A 23,569-nucleotide genomic window follows, 5' to 3' on the forward strand; every position below is an offset into this window, starting at 1 on the left:
GGTCTTGCTGGGGTGGAGAGACCTCTCAGTGGCTTCCTCCTTCCCTCCCAGCAGCAGGGCTTTGGCCTGAGCTGTGCCCAGCCCCCTACCCCCCTACCTCCCCATAGCAGTTTTCCTCATAAAGTCTTTAACTCTTAGAAGGAGAGTTGATCCGCACCCCCTCCCCCCCCCCCCCCCCTCCACAAAATGAGCTTGCTATTTGGGCAAAAGAGAAAAGGAAAAAGCTTGAAGTGGAAAAACGTTTGACTTGGAAACTCAGCTGACTGCCCACATTTGCAGTAAAAGCTCCTCCAGTTACCGGCTGCGTGGCCGGCAAGCGGAGCCAAGAGTAAGACCGAGGCCGGTGCTGGGAGGAGGCCGGCCCTTTCAGAGGAGCCGCTGAAGTGCTATGAACTTGGAGTCCAGGAAGGCAGCACGGCGCTCATCTCTGGGGCGGATTCCCAACCCCCTTCCTCCTCTCCGTCAAGACAGTGGTCAGTCATGCCGATGGGTCTGTCCTGGGGGCCAGAAAGGCCCAGGAGAGGCAGGTCCAGGGGGAAGCCAGGGACTGGGTCTGCCTTGTAGTCTCAGCATCTCCCTCAATGCCTGACACACGAAGGTGCTCAAAGCACATCTGAAAAAAAGAACCGCATGACCCTCACCCCAAGGGGTTGACGGGAGACCCAGCGCCTACCCCCAGGCTGCTCCTAGCCTAATTGTGGAGACAGAACCGATAGAAAGAAACAGACGCGTGATCCACAAGTTGAATACCAAGTGAAATAAAGGTCATACACACCAGGCTCTACCCTCTCAGAGTAGCACCGTGGATGGGCTGGATGGGGCCAGAGGAGGGTAATGAGGGACCTCCTCAGAGTGGATCTAAGCGGGTCTGTGAAGGAGCTGATGGAAATCATTTGCCTGAAACTAGTGGGATGGGTATCAAGGTGGGGAGGGGCAATTCAGACTAAACCACAGAGATCCAGGACAGCAGGAGGCTGAGGGAGGGATAGGGCGGGTGTCCTGATGGGTGTTGCAGGCGTGGGGTGTGTGTGTGTGTGTGTGTGTGTGAGCAGGGCTAGGGTTCACATGGAATCACTCGCTCATAAGCTGGGCAGCCGGGGAGATAGCAAAGGATAACTTACAGGCCTCACACAATCTCCCAGTTTCTATAGTTTCAGCCTTGGCTGTGCTTATAGGGGTGTTAACGTAAAAAGCCATTGAAACCTGTAAAGAAATTTTGTGAGTTTATTTGAGCCAAACTGTCGACATATGCCGGGAAGCAGAACCTCAACGAATTGAGATAATGCTCCGGAGAATGGCTGGTTACATCTGTATTTATACATTTGCAGTCAAGGGAGGGGCATAGGTGGGTTACATGAAATTCTTCGGTGACAGATTAAGGAGGAGGGATAAAGCAAAGCAGGGAAACCCCTGGGATTGGATATAAAGTAAAATGATGGACACATACTTAGGTGGGTGCAGGAACAATTAACATGATGATGAAGGAATCTGTGGTGTCTGTCCTGGCTCCCAGCACATTTGGTTGTGCCTCAGGGGCTCCAGAAAAAGGAAGTTACAAGTTACCCAGACATTTTGCTTTGTCTTCTTTTGTTTTGCAAGAGAGAGGAAGATTGAGGAGCTATTGAGCGTATAAAGAGGCTTGGAGAGGCTGTCTGGGTGCTGGGTGCTCTGTGATGCTGTGGGCAGGGATCTCTGGAAAGCCCGGGATAGAGTGTAAAGTTTCCGGAACTGGACCAGCTTGCCTTCAGATGTGACCCTGCTGAAGGAGACCCTGGAGGGGAAGCAAAAAGGCCTAATTTTATTCTGGTTACAACTTCCTGGAAGACAACGTGTCTTACTCAGTATCCATTCTCTCTTTCCTTCCTAAGGAAACCACAATCTGTCACCCAGACACAGCACATTTCCCGGCCTCCCTTGCCACACCAGCAGCCATGTGACCAACCAATGCGGTATTTGCAGAGGCTGCTGGAGGGCTTATGGGACAGTCTGGGTTTCCTGCAGACTCACCCCTTCCGTGTCACCCTTCTCTGCTTTCTTCTTCCTGGAACATGTGGTCAGGGAGCATTTGTGAGGATGAAAGCCATGAGCAAAGGGTAATGGGGCAGAGGGACCAAAGGGGCCTGCCTCGGGCAGCCTGATTTCTTGCTACATGACATCAAAAAGCGGCCACAGTGACAGGGTCTGTCACCAGCCTCTGCGGGCAGTTCTAGCTGATCTTGTGGCCTCACCAAGGCGGAATCTGCTTAGAAAATGGGGGCCAGCCCCCAAACCACAGCAGCAAAAATAAGTCAGGAGGTTGGGGCATCATTCCAGTCCTGCCTCTCTGGTGCCCCGTGACTGACAGGGCAGGGCCTCCATCCACAGACTGCGCCCAGAGGCAGGGCCACTGGCAGAGTGTGAGAGGCGGGACTTGGGGAGGGGGGATCAGCAGGTGTTCTGTGGGAACTGAAGGCAGGAGGAGGAAGAGTTGCAAAGTGCATTCCTACTCCCTTCCCACGTGGGGACTTCGGCACCCCTACACCCCACCTACTCGTTTTCATTCTCTCTGGGGTTGAAGGAAAGAGAAAGCAGGGCAGCAGTGGCCAGACTGCCTGGTCTCGGTGGCTCCTAAGCTGGTCATTGTATCCTGCTAAAGGGCCAGCTCCCTACCCCCACCTCCGGGCCCTGAACAGGTGCCCACCGATTTCTGCCCCACCCCAACCACTTGTCAAATTCACTTGTTTCTAGACCTCAGAGATACACCAGACTTGGTTTGGAGACAGGAGCTTCACTTCTATGCGCAGTAACTGGCGTGGCCCTTAGCTGGACAAGCCAGGCCTGCTCTGGGCTTCAGGTGCTCCTCACCTGCAAGCAGAGGGCTGCCCTGGCAGTGGTCCCCACAGGCCCATGCTGGTCTGTGGCGATGTAATGATGATGATGACTATTATTTACGGGATGTTTCCTGTGATAAGTGCTTTTCACATATTAACTCATTTAATCTCGTAACCACTCTGGGAAGTGTGTGCTATCATTATCACCTTCACTTCATAGATGATAAAACCGGGGGTCAGAGAGGGTAAGTAACTTATCTGAGGTTCTTCAGAATATGAGTGGTGGAGCCTACATTTGAACTCAGGTAATCTGACCCCGGAGTCCATGAGCTGACTCAGTACATTTAAGCTGCCGTGTGATAAGGAAAAACTAAGAAGGATAATGATCGTGTGTGTATATTGATGTCCATGCGTCCATACACACATATTTTAACAGGTTTGTATAATGTCTGCATAAATTTAAAACTGCCTTTCTGGGAAAGAACTGGGTTATATTCTTTATGTTAAAAGTAAGAGAATAAGTCCTCTATATTTTTTTTATGTTAAAGTGTCCTTTTCTGAGATGATGGCAGAAAATGAGCATTTTATTTGTTCAATTGGCAAAATAACAATTGACATCCTATTGTATTGTACATTACCCTTCCCCCCATGGGAATAGAGCATGAAATTAAAAATCTGGGAGCCCCTGGACAACAAGGACTCACAGTCCTTTGTGACTTAAATAGGTTCAGATCTTCAACCTCCAGATCAGGGGACGTAGGCCACTCGTGCCGGGAGACCTCCTGCCAGAGGTTGGGCCACGCCACCTGGTGCCCCAGTCAGCCCAGCAGGAGAAGGGCCTAGAAGGGCCTGCTGATTACTTGCCTGTTGGAGACTCTGCAAATACTTGATTCGTAAAGAAAACTTGCCTGGCCTGGCCCCAGCGTTAGCTCCAGCCTCTTCTGTCAGTGTCGACCCCTGGAATGGGCACCATAGAAAAAAAGAATCTGAAATTACTCTGGAGATATTTTATTTGGGGCCAGGTCCCAAACATAACCTCCCCTTTCCCAATCCTGAGTGCCTGGTACCAAAGACAAACAAGCTCTAACCTGAGAGGAAGCAAAAGGCAGAACTCGGGATTACCTTGAGGCCACCTGTTGAAAGCGATTGTTCTCCAATGGCATGGATTCCACGGAAGCCTGGAGCTGGTCTGAAACAGGACCAGCAGTATTGGGGGCAGGGCATTGGTGCTTGCTTTCTTTAACGTTGGTGAACTCTTGTTTGGAGGCTAATGTAGAACAAGTAATTTGGGGGAAAGGAATTTGTGTAGCCCTATGTTGCCACTTTTTTTCTTACCAAATGTCTCAGGGTCCCTCATGAAGGAGGGACATTTGCTAACATCCAAATAGTTAGCAGCCAGGGAAATTCTTAGGAAGGCAGAGGAAGCCAGCACTGCTTTTGTTATGGGTTCTGCATGCTTAAAACCAAGCAAATTAGAGTTGGTGGGCCGGAGTCTGCTCAAAATGAACTAAAACGAAATAAATGTAGGGTTAGTATTTGTGGAAAGGGGAGGCAGGAGTCCTTTTATTTCTTTCTAGCCAACAAACACAGAATCAAAGGACTGGTGAGGGCTACCCATTTGGCAGAAATCTAAGAAATTAGAGCAAAAGGAACATAAATAGCCAAAATGTCTTCCAGTTTTGCAAACCAGATGTGACCCTGGAATTGGGTGTAATGAAGAAGAAAAACAGCTGTCGGGTATGTTATGTGGTGACTTCGACAACATCATTCTTTCATCATCAAAAGTGGCTTTGACAGCTTCATCATTTGCGGGAAGATTAAAACTAGAGAAAGGAAGACGTGCTCAATCACAGCACTCATCTGATTCCCTCGCTTTGCTGGGAGACCCAGGCTGTGGCCTGAACTGCTCATGGAGCCCAGCAACTAAAAGTGTTTTTTTCTGATGATGGGATTGTAGGAAATGAAGTTGACAGAGTGGCTGTTCTATTGGGAAAAAGACTTGCAGCCATAGCGGTCCATCAGAACACCAAGAAAAACACAGAACAAAGGAAAACATTACTGGCAAGAGCCCTTATTAAGGCCGCAGTCCCACAGTTTCAAAGTAGCAGCAACCCACCTGCAAATGAAAACTGGAAATTTGAATTTTTTGAGCTTTTTGTGGGATGTGGTTGGGGAGGAACAGTGTACTTTCTATGGGTGGTTCCAAGGAAATGATTTCTGGTCCTTGCTACATGCCCATAGTTTAAATAATCCATTATGTTGTCAATTGTACCTTTGACTCTCCTATTGGCTCTCTTTCTTCAGCCTGTACACAAGTGACAGAAAGCATTGTCACTGCCCGACATGCTCAGACAATTCCATCCTAGACATTGACCTGGCCCCTTTCCAACTACAGCCCGAGCACGCATCCTTCTGCCCAGCCATGTTGCTTTCCTGAAAGGGAAGTCCACGGGCTACCCTGGTGGGATTGCCACATAAAGTACAGGACACCCATTAAATCTGAATTTCAGACAAGCAACAGATAACTGAGGCACACTTATATTTAAAGCGTTATTTATTGCTTACCTGAAATTCAAATTTTAGCTGAGTTCACATTTAACTGGGCATCCTGGGTTTTTACTTGCTAAATGTGACAATCCCACTGATCTCGTCCCCTGTCCTGAGTTTCCATTTGCTTCTCAGCCCATTGAAACCTCTCTGTTGATACTCCTCTCCCCAACTTCCCCTGAGGGACCTCCTAAGGACTAAGGCCAAAGGAGGCATCTGTAGGCCTTACAGCAGGGACCTCTCTGGAGTGTTCGGCAGTCCCTGTTGGTGTCCCCTGCCTTGTGGTGGGGCTGTCTTCTCTCGTGGTTCCATGGCGCTTCACACTCTGTTTTCTCCATCTTTCTCTGACAGCCCTTCTCTGCTTTCTTTATGCCCCCCACCACACACACACCTTGTTAAGCTGCCCTGTACATTGTTGGTGCTCCCCAGGGTCCTGTTCTTTAGCCTTCAGCACTCTCTATACACAGAGCTGTGTTTGCTATCATATTTCTCTCCCTGCGCAGCCCCACTGGCCTCAGCTGCCCTGAGCAGCCTCCCCTGCTCATCCATCATCCTGGCTGCAGGCACCAGAGTGCATCTCACAGGGAGACCTGCCGGCCCTGGGCCTTCAAGAAGGGCTCAGTGTCAGGGAAGAGAGCGCTTTCCCCAGGGGTCAGAGCACTGGCCTCAGGATTGATCGGCTCTCAATTACCAGGTCACATCCCAGTGGGCCCTGGTGCTCCAGAGCCAGAGAGGGTGTCCTGCTTCCTTCCCCGCGTCGCCTCTTCTCTTGGGATCCCTTCAGCATGAATTTACTTCACATCAGGTGCATTCCTGCTTCTCGTTTATTACTTTTGTTGCTGTGATGATTATTATTCCTACAAACACATACTCACACCATCTGATTGGGAACATCCTGGGCTCTCCTCTGGCAGCCTGTGCTCTGCTGGAAGGCAGCAATAGACAGTACTTCATGGGGGATGTTTAGTGCATAGGGATGACTACAATCATAAGAACGAGCTGCAAAGGGTGAGGAGGAGATTTTTGAGAGAATAACGAGGAGACTGTGAGGGGGAGGATGTCCTCAACCCGCTGAGATCTGGTGTCTTTACCCAACAACCTACAAAAACTGCTCTCAAGGTTGCTGGTCTCCTCAGTTGCCCAATCCAATAGGTATTTTTCAGTACGTACCAATTTCCCAGCACTTCCATTCTCCGAGGCATTGGATCCTCTATGCTACTATTGTTTTTATCTTTCTAAAATAATTTTATTATATAGCAGGTTTGTTAGGCTATCTAGGTATATTCTAGTGGGGATAGGAGGTGAGGCTAAAATATATCATTAATTAATCAATAACATGGCAAGTGGTCATAAATGTTTAAAGTTGAATAAAGCAAGAAAGGTGATAGAGTCTCTTTGATAAGGTGACAAATGAAGAGAGGAAGGGAGCCATGGGGACAGCTGGGGAAAGATTACCCTGGAGAGGAAAAACAGCGAATTCAAATGAACAAGGAGGGAGTGTGCAAAGGGGTTAGGGTGTTAGAATCAGAGCAGGGTGGTGGGGGAAGTAAGAGATGAAGTCAGAGAATTGACAGGAGTGACTGGTCATGAATAGCCCTGTCAGCTGTGGTCAAGACTTTTGAGCCTACTCCGTATGAGATAAGAAGGGGTAGGAAAATTTGATGGTGGCTTAGACTAGAGTGGTACTGGTAGAAGTAATGATAAGTGATTGGACTTGAGGTGTAATTGACAGGATGTGTGGATGGATTGCATGTGGAAGGTAAGAGAAGGAAACACTGACTCTAAATGTTTTGACCTGAATAATTAGTAAGATGCCATTATTGAGAAGAAGACTACAGGGTACACAGATTTGAGAGGGGAGGAATCAAGTTTAGTTTAATACTTAAGTTTACAATACCTATGGAACACCTGGTGGAGATCTATAATAAGTAGGCAGTTGAAAAGAGGAATTGAACATAGGACAGAGTTTGGAGATGGGAATGTAAATCATCCACATGTAATGTTATTTAAAAGCCATGGACTTGGTGGGTCATCTAGAGAGTAAATATAAATAGAAAAGAAATCAGGAAGAGCTAGCAGAAGAGACTGAGAAGGAGCCTCTATGGAAGTAGGAGTGATGAAAGTGACTTCCCAAAGGCCAAGGACTTCAGGAAGGAGGGTGAGCAAACAAAACATCCATGAGATACCACTCACACCTGTTAGGATAGCTATTCTCAAAAGACTGGAGATAAAAAGTATTGGTGGGGTTGTGGTGAAAAGGGAACACTTGTGCACTATTGCTGGAATTGCAAATTGGTGCAGCCACTATTGAAAACAAACAGTATGGAGTTTGCTCAAAAAATTAAAAATAGAACTACCATATGATCCAGGAATCCCATTTTTAGGTATTTATCTGAAGAAAATAAAATCGCTATCTCAAGAGACATTAGCACTCCTGTGTTCATTGAATCATTATTTACAACAGCCAAGATATGGAAGCAATCTAAGTGTCCATTGTTAGATAAATGGATAAAGTTGTCACACACACACACACACACACACACACACACACACACACACACTGGAATATTATTCAACCATATAAAGGAAGTCATTGCCGTTTGAGACAACATGGGTAGATCTTGAAGGCATTATGCCAAGTGAAATAAGTCAGAAAGAGAAAGACAAATGCCATATGATTTATATGTGGAATCTAAACAAAAACACACACAAAACGAACTCATATATACAGAGAACAGATTTTGGCTGCCAGCAGGTATGGGGGTGGGCGTGGGGGGAGGGCAAATTTGGTGAAGGTAGTTAAAATATAAAACCCTGGGGATATAATGTACACCATGGTGACTATAGTTAACAATACTTTATTGTATACTTGAACATTGCTAAGAGAGTAGATCTTAAAAGTTCTCATCAACAGAAAGTAAAAACTATAATTCTGTGAGGTGTCAGATGTTAGCTAGACTTATTGTGGTGATTATTTCACAATTACAAATACCAAAATTTTTATACACCTGAAACTAATATGTTACACATCAATTATACCTTTTTTAAGTTTTTAAAAATTGATTTTTGAGAGAGGAAGGGAGAAGAGGGAGAGAGAGAGAAACATCAATGTGAGAGAGAAACATCAATCAGTTGCCTGTTGCATGCTCCCAATCTGGATCGAACTCACAACCTAGGCATGTGCCCAGACCAGGAATCGAACCTGCCACCTTTTGGTGTATGGGATGATGCTCCAACCAACTGAGCCACACCAGCCAGGGCAACATCAATTACATCTTAATTTTTAAAAGGCATGATAAGGTATGTCCAACTGAGAGGCTACATAAGAAAGAATGAAGGGTGACCATGTGTCTGACAGATGGAGGACATTGGTGGCCTGAACTTTTTCAGTGAGATGATGGAGCCAAAGCATGACCAGAGAGGATTCAAGAGGAAGAAGATGAAAAGGCAAGTTTAGATAGTTTTTTCAGTAAGTTTAGTAAAGAATAGAGAAATGGGGCAATAGCTAGAGCAGGAATATGGATCAAGGGAGACGTTTTTTGTTCTATTTTCTAAATGGAAGATATTATAGCATTTTGAGCAATTTTCAAGATCCACTGAAAGATTCCAGGGCTCTTCAAAGAAATGGCTGCTTTCAGGACTGGAGAGAAAAAATACAAAATGAGGCTGGAGCATCATGTGCCAAATGTCCAGAAGTGTTTGCAGAATGATGGGGAAATGGCAACAGGACCCAGAAGCCAGCCTGAAGGTGCTGGTACCAGTCAAATCAGAGGCAATTTGAACATCAAAATACATGTTAGTAACAGAATATTACCCGTTGAGTAAAAGGCCAACCCGTGAATCAGCGGACTATGGCCTGTGGACCAAATCCAGCCTGCTGTCTGTTTTGTGTGGTTTATACAAGTAAACTTTTGCAATCAATTTGATAATAGGAGACACTGACTTTGAACCCTAATTAAGTCTAATCTCTCCCCCACTCCCCAAAAGAACTCCATTCTTATTAGGAGAACTGCATTGCAAAAATATATACTTAATAATTACGTTTTTCATTTCATCAGTGAAATTTTATGGGCATTTTTCCCTCTTGTTATAAAAGTACCTAGATAATACCCTCAGTTTGGCCTCTTGGCCTGCAAACCTGAAATATTTCCTAGATAGTAATATCTCTCATCATTCCCACAAGGAGTTTGCCGATTCGGGTCTAAACTAATATAAATAAACATATGAATAAATTTAATGTTTGATGAGGAGTATATCTAAATAGTGTCACAGTTCTTCCCACAAATTACTTTTTAATCACAAAGGAGCAAAGGAACACACTGCCATGGAGAAGCCTAGTGGACACTAACTTCAGCGACGGAGGCACGCTCATTCATGATGGGACAAATTAACCTTGAACTCCACTGACAGGACCCAACAAGAAAAACATCTTCCTGTGTCATTCCTCCTGAATCCAATCAGAAGGAAACAAACTAGCCCACCATGAGGGACCTCTACAAAATAACTGCCTTTCATCTTCAAAAAGGTCAAGGTAATGAAAGTCAAGGAGAAATGAAGGAACCTGTCGGCATGGGAGACACACACACAGCTCGCTGGCTAGAGAGAAACAAATCATAAAACTAAATATAAAAAATAAAAACAAAACAGAGAAAGAGAAGAAAATTAAAATGAAACATTTGAAGTCGGGACAGAAGTTTGAAAAAGATAAAACGGGAAAAAAAGACCCTAACAAATGATTATTTTTAAAGCTAAGTGTTTAAGAATCTTTTAAAATAAGAATTAAATATTTCAAAAGAAAACAACGTAAAATTATGTATAAAACATAAATAATAAACGCTAAGCCCTTCGGAGAAACAAAAACATGATAGGGTAAGATAAGACAAATGTCCTTAGGGAACAAACAAGAACAAAAAGCTAGATATTTCAAGCAATTTACTTCCAAACACTTCCCTACCGATGGGGAGGACAAAAAAGACAAATGATTGCTAATGAGCAGGGAGCAGAGTCACAGACGTTGCTAAAAAAAAAAAAAAGAAGAAAATATAAATAGTAGAAAAGAGTCGAAAGAATAAGCATCATTTTCCTGGCCTGCAAAGAGAAACTAAATCCCAAAGGAAAATTAAAGACAGAACTTCAACCCAGGCAGTGAGGAGACACTAGGGATACTCCCTGGGAAGAGAGGATGGGGGTCACTGTCCCCAGAATGTCCCCTCCTCTTGCCTGTCATTTAAAAACAGTGGTTTCCTGCCCTAGCCGGTTTGGCTCAGCGGTTGGAGTGTTGGCCCTCAGACTGAAGGGTCCCAGATTCCATTCTGGTCAAGGGCACGTACCTCAGTTGCAGGCTCAATCCCTGGCCCTGGTTGGGGCACATGTGGGAGGCAACCAATCAATGCGTCTCTCTCAAACAAGGTTTCTCTCTGTCTCTCCCCCTCCTTTCCACTCTCTCTAAAAAATCAATGAAAAAATATCCTTGGGTGAAGATTAACAAAACACAAAACACAGTGGTTTCCTAGCAAGTAATCGGGAAATATTAAGCCAAGAGGTTCCACCTGGCCTTGCGGAAGCCCTGGAAAGCTGCCGTGCTGTCAGTTTCATGCTGTAGCGCCTGTGTTTGAAGCGTCCCCAGTTGTCCCGGGCCTGACTCCGAGAGAGTAGTACTTGGTGAGAAGCAAGTGCAGTGTTAGAGGGTTCTCTGGCTGGGCTTTTGGGGGCTCATTCAAGTTGCTTCAACAAATGGGAAGGAACACACACACAGGGACCCAGGAAAAGATGAACAACCAGATCTCGGGAGAAATGGAGGTTGGAGGGTGTTCAGGGCCCTTTGCTCTGGGGCTCCATTGCTATGAGAATGACTGCTATTGAAAGAAGGTTGTGTGCCCCAGCTCCCAAGTCATATGTTGCAACCCAACACCCAAGATGATGGAACTAGGAGGTGGGAGGTAGTTAGGTCATGAGGGTAGAGCTCTCATGATGTGAATTAATGTCCTATAAAAGAGGCCTCTCAGTGGTCCCTGGCTCTCCCACCCAGTGAGGATACAGCGAGAAGACAACTGTCTATGAGTCAACAAGCAGCCCCTCACCAAGCACTGAGTCTGCCACACCCTGATCCTAGACCTCCAGCCTCCAGAACTGTGAAAAGTCAGTATTTATGAGCATCCCAGTCTGTGGTGTTACAGCAGCCCGAGTGGACTCGGTGATTTTACAATTATTTTCTCTATTCACTGTGTCAGCTTTTCTTTCTCAATCCACGAGCTTTATACAATGCGACATCATATCAATTTAGTTATAGATAGGTATGGATATGTGCAATAAGATACTAAAATACAACTCTTCCTCCCTCAGTTTGGACTGAGAACCCAAAAGCTTAGCACAAAGCCATAGGTACAAAGCAACCCCACATTCCAGAGTAAGGTGCTAAGCCATCTATGCAGGACTTGCAAAGAAGATCTATGAACACCCTTTCTGCAGCCCTAAGCATATCAACCACCCTGAGAATATTAAAGGCTTGAGATCGAAGTGGAAGTGGTGTTGATTCTTTATTATTTTTTTTGGGGGGGGGGGCAAGGGGCAGAGTTGTAGAAGTGTTATAGAAGAAGAGAAAAGCTTACCCTTCACATTAAACCAAGTGAGTAGATATTTAATGGACCACTTTGAGAATATATTAGACATTACTAGACTGGTGCTGAACCTATGCCTATAACAGTATTAAAAGCAAGAGACTGTGGCTGACTAGTTAGTGCATTGTCACAGAGGAGTACAGAGAGCTGTACCCTCATCATGGTAAGAGGGAAATGCTGATAGAAGCCTGGAATAGAGATGGTGGCCTGGGGCTCTCTGTAAAGAGACCCTGCCCATGAAGACTGCTTAGAAGAACTGAGGGGCCCCAACAGGAGGCCCAAAAGGATTAAAGGACCTGGATACTAAAGTATACCCATGAGCTAAGGGAGGAATGGCAGATGAGCAGCCGCCATCAGAAGCCACGATCAGAAGACTCCAACAGGGACAAGAAACATAAGACCCAAGAGGACAGTCAGCTTTAAACATCCACGGGTCGGCAAACTGTGGCTCGCGAGCCACATGCGGTTCTTTGGCCCCTTGAGTGTGGCTCTTCCACAAAATACCACGTGCGGGCGCGCATGTACAGTGCGATTGAAACTTCGTGGCCCATGAGCAGAAGTCGGTATTTTGTGGAAGAGCCACACTCAAGGGGCCAAAGAGCCGCATGTGGCTTGCGAGCCGCAATTTGCCTACCACTGCCTAGGCCAGTGATGGCGAGCCTTTTGAGCTCGGTGTGTCAGCATTTTGAAAAACCCTAATTTAACTCTGGTGCTGTGTCACATATAGAAATGTTTTGATATTTGCAACCATAGTAAAACAAAGACTTATATTTTTGATATTTATTTTATATATTTAAATGCCATTTAACAAAGAAAAATCAACCAAAAAAATGAGTTCGCGTGTCATAGGTTTGCCATCACTGGCCTAGGCCAAAAAATACCAGCACCATACTACAATAGTCCCCACAAAATAAGACTTTTTCTGCTCCTTACATCTCCTCCCTCCCCCTGAGCAACAGTTTTGGGGGGGGGGGGGCAAGAGATAGCCTATTGAGGGAGGGGAAAGGAGATGTACAAGGTGAGTAAATAGAGGACCAGCTGATCACAATCCTTCCTGCCCCCTTCAGCTTCTGATGTGAAGCAGACCAGTACTGAGGGAGAGAAGTCTTCATATTATAAGAAATTTGATAATTGAGGTTTTAGGAAATAAAGAGGATAACTTCAGGACCAAAGGTCTTTGGTAGACAAGGGGAGATGGGATCAACTCAGTGTTTCATGGGAGGGACCTGCCTCAACAGGAGCAGGGGCTGTTTGTCTCCTGCAGTCAGTAGTTGAGGGTGAACTGACTGGGGAAGGACAGCTGGATTTTCAGGCAGTAATGAGCCTTTTGACAGCTGAGTCATCTCACATACATGTGATGCATACAGAAGGGGACCAGTCCATGAAGTTGTGGTTTTCCTCTCATCATGTTGACTTGCCTGAGCAAGGTGCAAAATGGAGCGCTGGTCTACCGAACGTTAGGGCTTTTCGGGTGAGAATGCTGAGTGAAGACAAGAACATGCACAAGGGGTGATGACACTGAAGAGCCATAGAATCTACCTTGAGTTAGGAGAGAAGTGAAGACAGGAGAAGGATGAAGGAACACTAAATTTCAGGGCCAATGTAGCAAAGGTTCTGATGAGTATGAAGAATTGCGGGACTGACTGTGTCTGGAGGCAGCCATCACAGAGAACCCTAAAATAGAAGACAGAAATATATTGACACCATTCATTACTACCTCTCCACTCTTCAAACACTTCGGAGTCTCCTGATTGTCCATTGGCTGATTCTTCCATCCCTGGCAAGCTCTGTATGTCCTCCAGCAAACTGCTGGAGCTGTAGATCTACCTCAGCTCTCAGCCTTGTGACACTACGAATAGGATTTTCCTCCTCAAGCGTATGTTCCTATACTCTTTCATCCTCGCACTGCCACTTCTGGATCTGCGTGCTTTGGATAAACCTCAGTAATTTGTCAGAAGAACAGGGGCTGATGTGTAGCCACCCTTGACCCCAGTTGGGTAAAATGTTTTCTCTCTCATGTACAACTGTTTACCACAGGAGACTTTTGGGAGACCAGTAGCATCCCAGCTCCTTTAGGTGGGGTCCAGGAAATAACAGGGAAAGACGTAGAGCTACAGATCCTCCAGAACACCCCAGCTACAATGGCAAAGGCTGGAGGCCCGGGGAATGCCAGCCAGAGAATTCTCCCTAGAAGACAAGGATCTCAAGGGTATGAAACCAGAAGCTGTTGAATTATCTTGACTAGGTGAGCTGAAGTACATGTGATTAGCATCTATTTAAGCACAATGGAACCTCCTGACCTGTGTGTCAAGCTGTTCTGGTGAAATATACATGGAAGGTAGAACAAATAAAAAAATAAAAAAAACACCCGAAATAAAACACACACATGATGTTTTTAAACCTCTATTTGTGCCTTCTGAGGACAGAATATCCTTAAGGAAATGGAGTCCACGCTAAGCCTCCCTTGGTGATGTGCCTTGGCTTCCAGTGGGAGTGGTTTCAACACCAACGCATTCACTCGGTGACTCCAGCATTGTGCTCTGGAGCCAGATCACACCGGCTCACAAGAACTGACTGCTCAATTTCCCAGAATTTCGTGAGCTGGTTGTTAAAGGCATACATCACTTGAAATTAAATTATGCAAACTGATCATTACATCACCTTTAAAAAAAGGTAATAAACACAACTTGCTGATTATTTTATTGAATGTTATTATTATGCTCTCGAGGTTATGTGCATCTGTTGTATCTACCTGGGAGACACGTTATTAAATGGAGTTCCACTGTGCATCCTATTCCTACCTCTGCACTGAACCCAAATAGGCCCTGGAAAACAGCCAGTATTACAAATCACCCCCACACCCCCTTCCTCCAACAGACCCAGTTGTCAAACATTTACCAGCAACCAGTGGACTCCAGTGACTCAAGGGAGATCCGTTAGAATGACCACACATCAGCACACCTCAGGAGCCTGCTAGTTTCTCTGCCCTAGCCAGGCACCCTCCTCTGTGCAGGGAGGGGCCAATACTGCACTTACTTACTTGAAAGGCATCTTGATCAGATGGTCTCCCTCCGACAGCAGTGCTGAGGAGCTGGCTGAGGAAATATTTTCCCAACTCTGCCTGGTTTCCTTTTGAACAGGAACAAAACTGGTCCTAAGGAATGCAGCCGGTAGATAAGTAAATAGGGCAGCTGTGATGTGAGTTCCAGCTGAACTAAGACAACTTATGAGTCTGGTTTGTATAAAAAGGAAGCTTATAGATTCAGATTTTCCTCCCTTCCTGCCCTCCTGTCTCTCTCCTACAAGAGGACACAGTCTGCTTGCATTTGCTCTCTCCCTTCCCGGGGGATACAGCTGGCACCTGGCTGTGCTTTGGCTGCAGTACAGGATAAACTTGCTATTTTCTGGACACTTGTGTCCAGTGGTGGAGCCATGGATTTCTATTTTAACAGTGGACATTGCTTAGCCTCCATGGGACTCTTTCAAGGGCCTGTGGCCCAGGATCCCCTGTTCTGAGCTAGAATAACCCTCCAGCCCCAATTCCATACAAAGCTCAGTCATCTCACTTGAGGGCCAAGGACAGGAGGAGATGGGAAACTGGCAGGTTTAGGAATTCAGCTAAATGTCTGATTCTTCCTGAAAATATGCAACTTTCTTCCCTACCTCAAAACCTGATGGTAAATTAGGCACACTAAAGATGCACTATGTACATGCACTCATGTTAGTATATGCCCATAACACTTCAGAAATGGCTCCATTTCCTAGTTCCTATTTGTTCAGACACATGTGTTAGGATGTAGTGCAGCCATCTGCTATGAACCTGAATGTTTGCAGGTGTGTGTGTAGAAAGGCATGGTTGAGTGCCATTTGTAGATGCTTGTGTGTTTGAATGGGTACAGTCACATGTGTGTAGTTGAGTGTGTTCCTGCCTTTGCTTTTGCATAGACAGATGTGATTGTGTGTGTGCAGGAGTGAGCCCAGTGACTTTTACAAACCTGGTTGAAATGCTTGGAGAGCACTAACTGGTTTGGCTCAGTGGATAGAGCATCGGCCTGCGGAACGAAGGGTCCCGGGTTCAATTCTGGCCAAGGGCATGCACCTTGGTTGCAGGCACATCCCCAGTGGGAGGTGTGCAGGAGGCAGTTTATCGATGTTTCTAACTCTCTATCCCTCTCCCTTCCTCTCTGTAAAAAAACGAATAAAAAAAAAAGAGAGAAATGCTTGGAGAGTGTCATCATCTTATAAAAATAGAAATTTTTTTAAAACCACACTGAAATATTTTTCTTTTAAAAGACTCTCTATGTTCTCCCTGTGTGTAGTGGAAAAATACCAAATACTTGCATTTTTCTGTCATGATAAGGATTGTTGGTTTTATCCAGAGACAGGATTTTAGTTTAAGCTAAAAGTTCGTTAGAGGAGAGGTTGTAAGGGCTGGATGAGAGGCTGTGGCCCCTGAAGGGGCAGGTTTGAGTGTATTACACATCCCTTGCTTCTCTCCAGCTGCTACCATCTGCTTCTAGAACATCTTGTCCTTCCACCCACTATTCAAAGGGAAGGAGCTTGTTTGTAGCTGTCATCCATTTGCACAAGGGTGAGGGGTCAGGGGCCACGCACTTCATCCTTTTGAGGACAAGGAGACATACAAAAAGGCATGAGATTGTTGGAAGAGAATGAGGTTAAAATCGGGGAAATGTCTTTAGTTTCTGGGCCATGCGATATAAGGACTTTCTGAAGTGCTTATGAGGTCTCTTCCAGGGGATTCTAAGAGGAGGAGACTCGCCTTTATAGGTGAATTAGGAGGAGGACCCTAGACTCCTAATTCAGCAGGATGACCTCTGGAAGCTTTAAAAATACACTTACCTTATGTTTATTGGGCATTTCTCATGATGGCCTTGTCAAGGGCTTTATGTGCACCAACTCATTCCATCTCCACGGTGACTGTGAACAGATAATTATTACCTTCCCTATGATATTTCCTATGGGGAAACTGAGATGAGGAGATAAAGACACTTGGTCAAGGTCACAGAGCTAATGAGAGATTAACTGATAGATCCAGGATTCACACCCAGGTGGTCTGGCTCCACAGTCTATGCTTTTAGCCATCCCAGTCCTGCCAACTCAGCTCCGGGGGGCTGTGTCACTTCAGAGAAGCCAATGCCTCTTCTGGTTGCTCACACACATAGGGTTAAGGCTACAATGGTAGATATCAAAGGTTCCCAACGACCAGGAATACTTTCCGATGTGCTTTCATCCCATGAAAACCCAAAGCTGGAAGGGATCCTCAGAAAGTCACCTGTCCTCATAGGTTTGTATTGGGAAGTTTCTGGCAGGAAGGAAACTACCATTTGTTGAGCACCTGATGTGCAACAGCTGCTGACCTCCACGCTTGTCATAATCACCAGCATAGCCCCTGCTTCTCCCTCCACAAGGCTTCTGGTATTGACATGATCAGACACAGAATATAAAGTCACAATATATGAAATGTTTAAAGAAATTTGAAAATGGAATGACAAATGTGAGTAGGGAACTAGACATTACCAGAAATAATCAGGAATGTTTGAGAAAGAACCAAATAGACATTTTATAGGTGAAAGAAATAATGGCCCCATAAAGAGTTTAGCCCTAGCTGGTTTGGCTCAGTGGATAGAGTGTCAGTCTTTGGACCAAAGAGTCCCAGGTTCAATTCTGGGTAGGGCACATACCTCGGTTGCAGGTTCTGCCCCAACCGGGCCCTGGTCCAGGGCTCATGCAGGAGGCAACCAGTTGCTGTGTTTTTCTCACATCGATGTTTCTCTCTGTCTTTCCCTCTCTCTTCTACACTCTCTAAAAAACCAATGGAAAAATATTCTCAGGCAAGAATTAACAACAACAACAAAAAGAGTTTAAACAGAAGATTAGGTATAGCTGAAGAAAGAATTAATAAACTAGAAGAAATATGAAGAAGTTACCAGAGATTAAATACAGAAAAACAAAGAGAGAAAATATAAAAAGGCATTAAGCAATAATGGAGGATAGAAAGAGAAAAAGGAATAAATACCTAGTCATCTGACACCCAAGCAAAGTCAACAAAAGCAAAAATGAACAAGAAAGACTACATCAAACTAAAAAGCTTCTGCATAACAAGGGAAGCCATCAACATAATGAAAAGCAACCTACAAAACAGGAAAAAATACATGCAAATCATGTATCTAATAAGGGGTTAATATCCAAAGTATATTAAAAACTCATACAACTCAATAGTAAAAGAAAAACAAGCCAAGAGAATAAAACAAAAACCCACCAAACAATCTGATTAAAAAACGGGCAAAAGATCTGAATAGACATTTTTCCAACGTACGTACAGGTGGCCAACGGATACATGAAAAGATGCTCAACATCACTAATCATCAGGAAAATGAAAATCAAAACCACAATTAGACACCACCTTACACGTGTCAAAATGACTTTTATCAAAAAGACAAAATGTGACAAGTGTTGGTGAGGATTTGGAGAAAAAGGAATCCTTGTGCACTCTTGGTGGGATTGTAAACTGATGCAGACACTAATGGCAAGCAGTATATAGGCTCCCCCAAAATTAAAAATAGCACTACTATATGACCCAGCAATTCCTCTTTAGGTATTTATCCAAAGAAAATGGAAATACTAACTAGAAAAAAATATATATGCACCCCATGTTCATTGCAACATTATTTATAATAGCCAACATGAAAACAACCTAAGTGTCCATCAGTGGATGAATGGATAAAGACAATCACACACACACACACACACACACACACACACACACACAGAAATATTACTCAGACATGAGAAGGAAATCTTGTCATTTGCAACAACATGGATGAAATTTGAGGGCATTATGCTAAGTGAAATAAATCAGACAGAAAAAGACAAATATCGTATAATGTTGCTTCATTGTGAAATCTTTAAAAAATTTAGCTCAAAGATAGCAAATTGGTGGTTGCCAGAGGCGGGTGTCAGGGGTGGGAGAGGTGGGAGGGTTGTGGGGGGGTGGGTGCGAAATGGGTAAAGGCTGTCAAAAGGTACATACTTCTAGTTACTAAATAAATATGTCATAGGGATATAATGCACAGTATGGTGACTATAGTTAATAATACTGTATTGTATTTTTGGAAGTCGCTAAGAGTAAATCTTAAAGGTTCTCATCACAAGAAAAAAAGTTGTTACTATGTGTAGTAATGGATGTTAACTAGACTTACTGTGGTGACCATTTCACAAAATATTCAGATACTGAATCATTTATATGCCTGAAACTGATACAAAGTCATATGTCAAGTATACCTCAATAAAAATCTAATAGAATCCCAGAAGGAGAGAAGAGAGTAATGGAGGAGAAATAATATTTGAAGAGAATTTTTCAGACCCGCAGAAAGACACAAATGCATTGATAGAGGACTACAATATATTCCAAGCAGAATAAACAAAAAGAAACTCACCCCCAGACACATTTCAAGGAATCCGAAGAATAATAGATTCAAAGAGAAAAATCTTACAATCAGTAAGAGGAGAGAGAGGTCACCTGCAAGGAAATGACAGCTTAGTGTCAGCTTAGTTAGATGCATTGTAGACTTTCTAAGAGCAGCATTGGAATCCGGGGTATAAAGAAAATATGCATTTTCTTGAATTCAAGGCCCTAAACCCTTGGAAGTCCTCCCTCAGGAGGGCCCTGAAGAAGTCAAAGCATCCCTGCTGTGCCCTGGAGGCAGAGGGGAGCAGCCGCGGAGCATACCGTGATGGCCCAAACCCCTTCTGGAACCTTCTGTGTTTCCTCGGAGGCCACAGCTGGGTAAACACTGCACCTTTACATACCATCTTATTTGAGTGAACAGAACTTGCAGGCAAAGCAATAATCAGCTCAGTGTTCCTCTAGGCCTGGGGGCTGGCGGGGTTTGCCTGCCATTTCCCCGAGGTCAGAAGTGACTTTGTAGTTCACTTGACTCAATTTTCCTTTGGATCAACACTAAGACGGCCTTTGACTGAAAGTTTTCACCCGTTTGAAATGCACCTAACTCTCAGCGAAGACTGCTGGCCTGAGCACAGATCCTGCTCCTCCCTTCCTTTCCCTCCCGCAGAAGCAACCCCGAAGGTGATTGATTTGCTTAATATTTGTTGGAGCAAAGACGAAAGGAAGCTGCCTCTGCTCAGCTAACATTTGATTCCATTTATTTATATCTTTCTGGGGGCTGGCATGTCTTGAAGGTCTTTTCTGGCCCTTCTGCACAAGCAGCAAGTTTCCCTTCTCAGTAGAAAATAGGAGGAAAAGGAGCAAAAGTGGAGTCAAGATGGAGAGGTGACAAAAGGGAATATGTCAGGGGACCCAAGAAATCAGTGGGAGGGCTACTGTGCCCTCCCAGACTCTGCATCTCAGCCTCCTGACCTGTGTTTTCTATTATCTATCTATCATCTTTCTATCTATCATCTATCTATTTATTTATCTATCTATTGTCTATCTACCTACTTATCTACCTACCTATCTACCTTTTATCTCTCCCTTCTACCCCCTCCCCTTCCCTGCTCTGTTCTGGGCTGGTCTATACCTCTATTCTGCCCCACCCTAACATTCTTGAGTCCTTTTCTACTTCCTGGACCGCTTGACAAGAAAGAACTTTCCTCCTGGAACCTAGACCTTGCTGCATTGTCTCTCCTTCACCCTTAAGATATCTCAGACTTGAGCCCCTGGAAGTCCTACCCTCACTCCGTGTATTAGTTAAGATAACACTAAATGCTAGAACAAATAAACCTAAAAAAATATATGGCTCTGATATGATAGAGAATTGCTCACATAAAGTCCAAAATGGATCTCTTTGATCAGCAAGCAGCCCTCCTTCGAGCAATGGTTGGTATCTAGGTTCCTTCTATCTGTATTCCACCACCCCCCCCCCTCCCCCTCCCACCTCCCCACATGGAAGGGAAGACACGGAACACTGTACTCAGGAGACGTATGATTCAAGCCTGGAAGTGGCAGCTTAGTTTCTCCACATTCCATTGGCTGGAACCCAGTCACATGGCCCCAAGGGCATCACAAGGGCAGCTGGGACCTGTAGGGTACCTGTGTGCCCAGACCTCCACCCCTGACTTTCCTATTTTGCCTGCAGCATCTTTGTTAGCGTAGGTAGTTAGGTATTAATAAAGGAAGGAAGCAAAGGGAATCAGAAATTATTAAACTAATCAACCAGGGAGCTGAGTCAGACATAAGCCTGATTAAGTCTGGAAGTTGCCGCTTCAGACACCCCAGGCCAGGGGATAGCAGCATTGTCTCCCCACACACACCCCCCACACACACACACCAGGGGATTAAGATGCCCCCCCAACCCCCAGAGGGAAGGAGTGGCTTTTTAATCTTCTCAATCTTCCCAGGGTACTATGGGTCCACTCACCTGGACTAAGGGGGTTTGAATAAAACAATGAAGGAGAAGCCATGATGGTGACCATAAAGGGGAGAGTCTAGTCTGGGAAAAGGATTGAATTAGATAAGGGACACAGAATCCCCAAACATCAAGGAAATGGGTTGGTTAAGGTGAGAACCCAACACCAGCCCATGAAGGACTGGGAAGTTAATTGGTTAGTTTGAAAGGGCATCTGGTCCTTTCCAAGCTCAAAATAATAATCTAAGCCTCAGAGAGGCAAACCTGCTCTCATTCTCTCTCTCTCTCTCTCTCTCTCCCCCCCCCCCCTCTCTCTCTAGCTCTTTCTCTCTCCCTCTCCCTGTCACCTCGTAAAACACGCTCACCCTATTCGTTTGTGCGTTCTCTCTCCATAACCGCCATGTATGCCTAGCAGCCGCCTGGGGCCCTACAGCCTCGCAGACTCCAGGGCAGACTCCAAGCAGGAGCCTGGGTACGGCAATGCAGCCGCCAGCAGGAACAGGGGCTGAACTGACTGAGCTGTGGCGTGACAGGAATTTCTGGACACTGGCCTTCCTCCTGGGCTTGATGAAGACAAGGCTGGGCTTTCCCCGCAGTGGGACGAATGGAGATGAGATCCCGGGAACCTGGGGGCAGCCTTCTATTTCTAGTCCAATAAATCTCACTACCACTACATCTCATCCTCCCATTCGTGGGTCCTCAGATATGCTTTCCTTGCGACTCTGAAAGAACCCCATTTCCACTGGCAACACCATCACCTGACACCTACCAAGGCTGGGTGTATTGTTCGGAGACACGAGCTGCTTCACTGAATTTTCTAGATGAGGTGGTCACAGCTGTCATCTCCACATCGATTCCAAGTTCCCGGAGTGGCCCCTCAGCTCCCTCCTAGCAGCACTCTGAGGCCTCGCTGGGTCTGGAGTCCCAGGATTGACAGTGCGGAGCGGGTGTGGTGACTGGTACCACCTGTTGGCCCTCCTACTGCACATCATCTTATGGTTTTTTTCCCTAGTGGCTGTGAATGTCCCAATGGCCAGTGCCATCACCCCAGAGTCCCATCACCTTTCTATACGCCCTTCCCACCCCACCCCACCGAGAACGTTGTTCCTGCTTCCCCTTTCACAACTTGAACCCCTCTGGGCTCAGCCTCTATGCTCCTAGTTAATCTCAGCTGATTTGCAGAGCAAAACCATTTTGTACAAGGTTAATGGGGGGCAGGGCGGAGTTCAGATTACGAAAGGCCTTAAAAGGCAGTGCTGTAACTTAAACAACACTGAGTAGTGAACAGCACGACACAGCTGTGTGTTAGGAAGCAGCCTGCTGGGATGAGTAGGGGAAACTATGGGGCGGGTGGAGGCAGAGGGCAAGGCAGGCAGCCAGAGTCCGGAGCCAGAAGGTGCTGCAGCCCTTATCAAAGTGGTAGGTTAATCTGGCTCAGGGGCCCCTACTCCCTCGCCCCCTCCTAGCACTCAGACACCCCCAGGTCCATTATGGCTCAAGCACTGGAGGTTGAGATTATGGTGCCCAAGTCCCATCTGATGAACCCTTTCCCCATCACACATGGATTGTCCACATCCCTTCCCGATGGCCTACATGCAAATGCATGCAAAGCCTGCCCCCAGGTATCTCTCCTATGGTGACAAAGTCCTGGTTCATCTAGCCCCGAGGGTCAGGAGTGATAAGGGTAAGGTCCCTAAGCCTGAAATGGAAAGCAACGACCTCCACAAAGCTGGTGGTCCCTGATGTTCATCCAAAATAATGCCTGGAGGAGTGTTAAGCTTACGCACTCACAGGCAGACCCACTGAAATTGAACCTCCCGAAGTTCGGTCCCCTTGGCTACATGTAACTCCACTGATAATCCAGATGCCACAGAAGTTTGAAAACTACTGGCGTGGGGGAGTCATTTCTATGCAACCTGAGATGAGGGATGCTCCTAGAGACTCGTATATCATAGCTTATAATCTATAATAATAAAAGCATAATATGCTAATTAGACCAGACATCCTTCCAGATGACCTTCCTGACGAAGCTGGGGCTGCAAGGGAAGCCTGGGTCCCAGGTGCCAGAGGGAAGCCGGTGCCGGTAGCTGGGGGGAGGAAGGCCTACTCTTGCATGAATTTCATGCATCGGGCCTCTAGTTTTGTAATAATAGGAATAGCAGAGGGAGTAGTAATGGTAGTACTTATAGCCACTCCCCATCTGCCGGCT

General features: G+C 45.6%; 1 protein-coding gene across 2 annotated transcripts; it reads right to left on the reverse strand.

Annotated features, from left to right (window-relative positions):
- Window positions 1-1,207: 1,207 nt before the first annotated feature.
- LOC308534510 (uncharacterized protein) lies at window positions 1,208-15,128 on the reverse strand. Of its 2 annotated transcripts, none has more exons than XR_013997200.1 (5): window positions 15,015-15,128; window positions 13,514-13,648; window positions 3,933-4,077; window positions 3,719-3,767; window positions 1,208-1,771 (listed from the first exon to the last, which is right to left on the reverse strand). XR_013997200.1 is itself a non-coding variant. In XM_081113028.1 (5 exons), the coding sequence occupies exons 1-5, from the start codon at window positions 15,023-15,025 to the stop codon at window positions 1,745-1,747; spliced, it is 333 nt and encodes a 110-aa protein (XP_080969154.1). In that variant the 5' UTR covers window positions 15,026-15,122; the 3' UTR covers window positions 1,208-1,744. The 2 variants fall into 2 exon arrangements, 1 of the variants encoding a protein (XP_080969154.1); XM_081113028.1 differs by having other exon boundaries at window positions 3,675-3,767; window positions 3,933-3,999; window positions 15,015-15,122.
- Between the last annotated feature and the right edge of the window lie 8,441 nt (window positions 15,129-23,569).

The sequence above is a fragment of the Myotis nattereri genome, assembly GCF_964212035.1.
Source record: "Myotis nattereri genome assembly, chromosome: 18".
Lineage (NCBI taxonomy): Eukaryota > Metazoa > Chordata > Mammalia > Chiroptera > Vespertilionidae > Myotis > Myotis nattereri.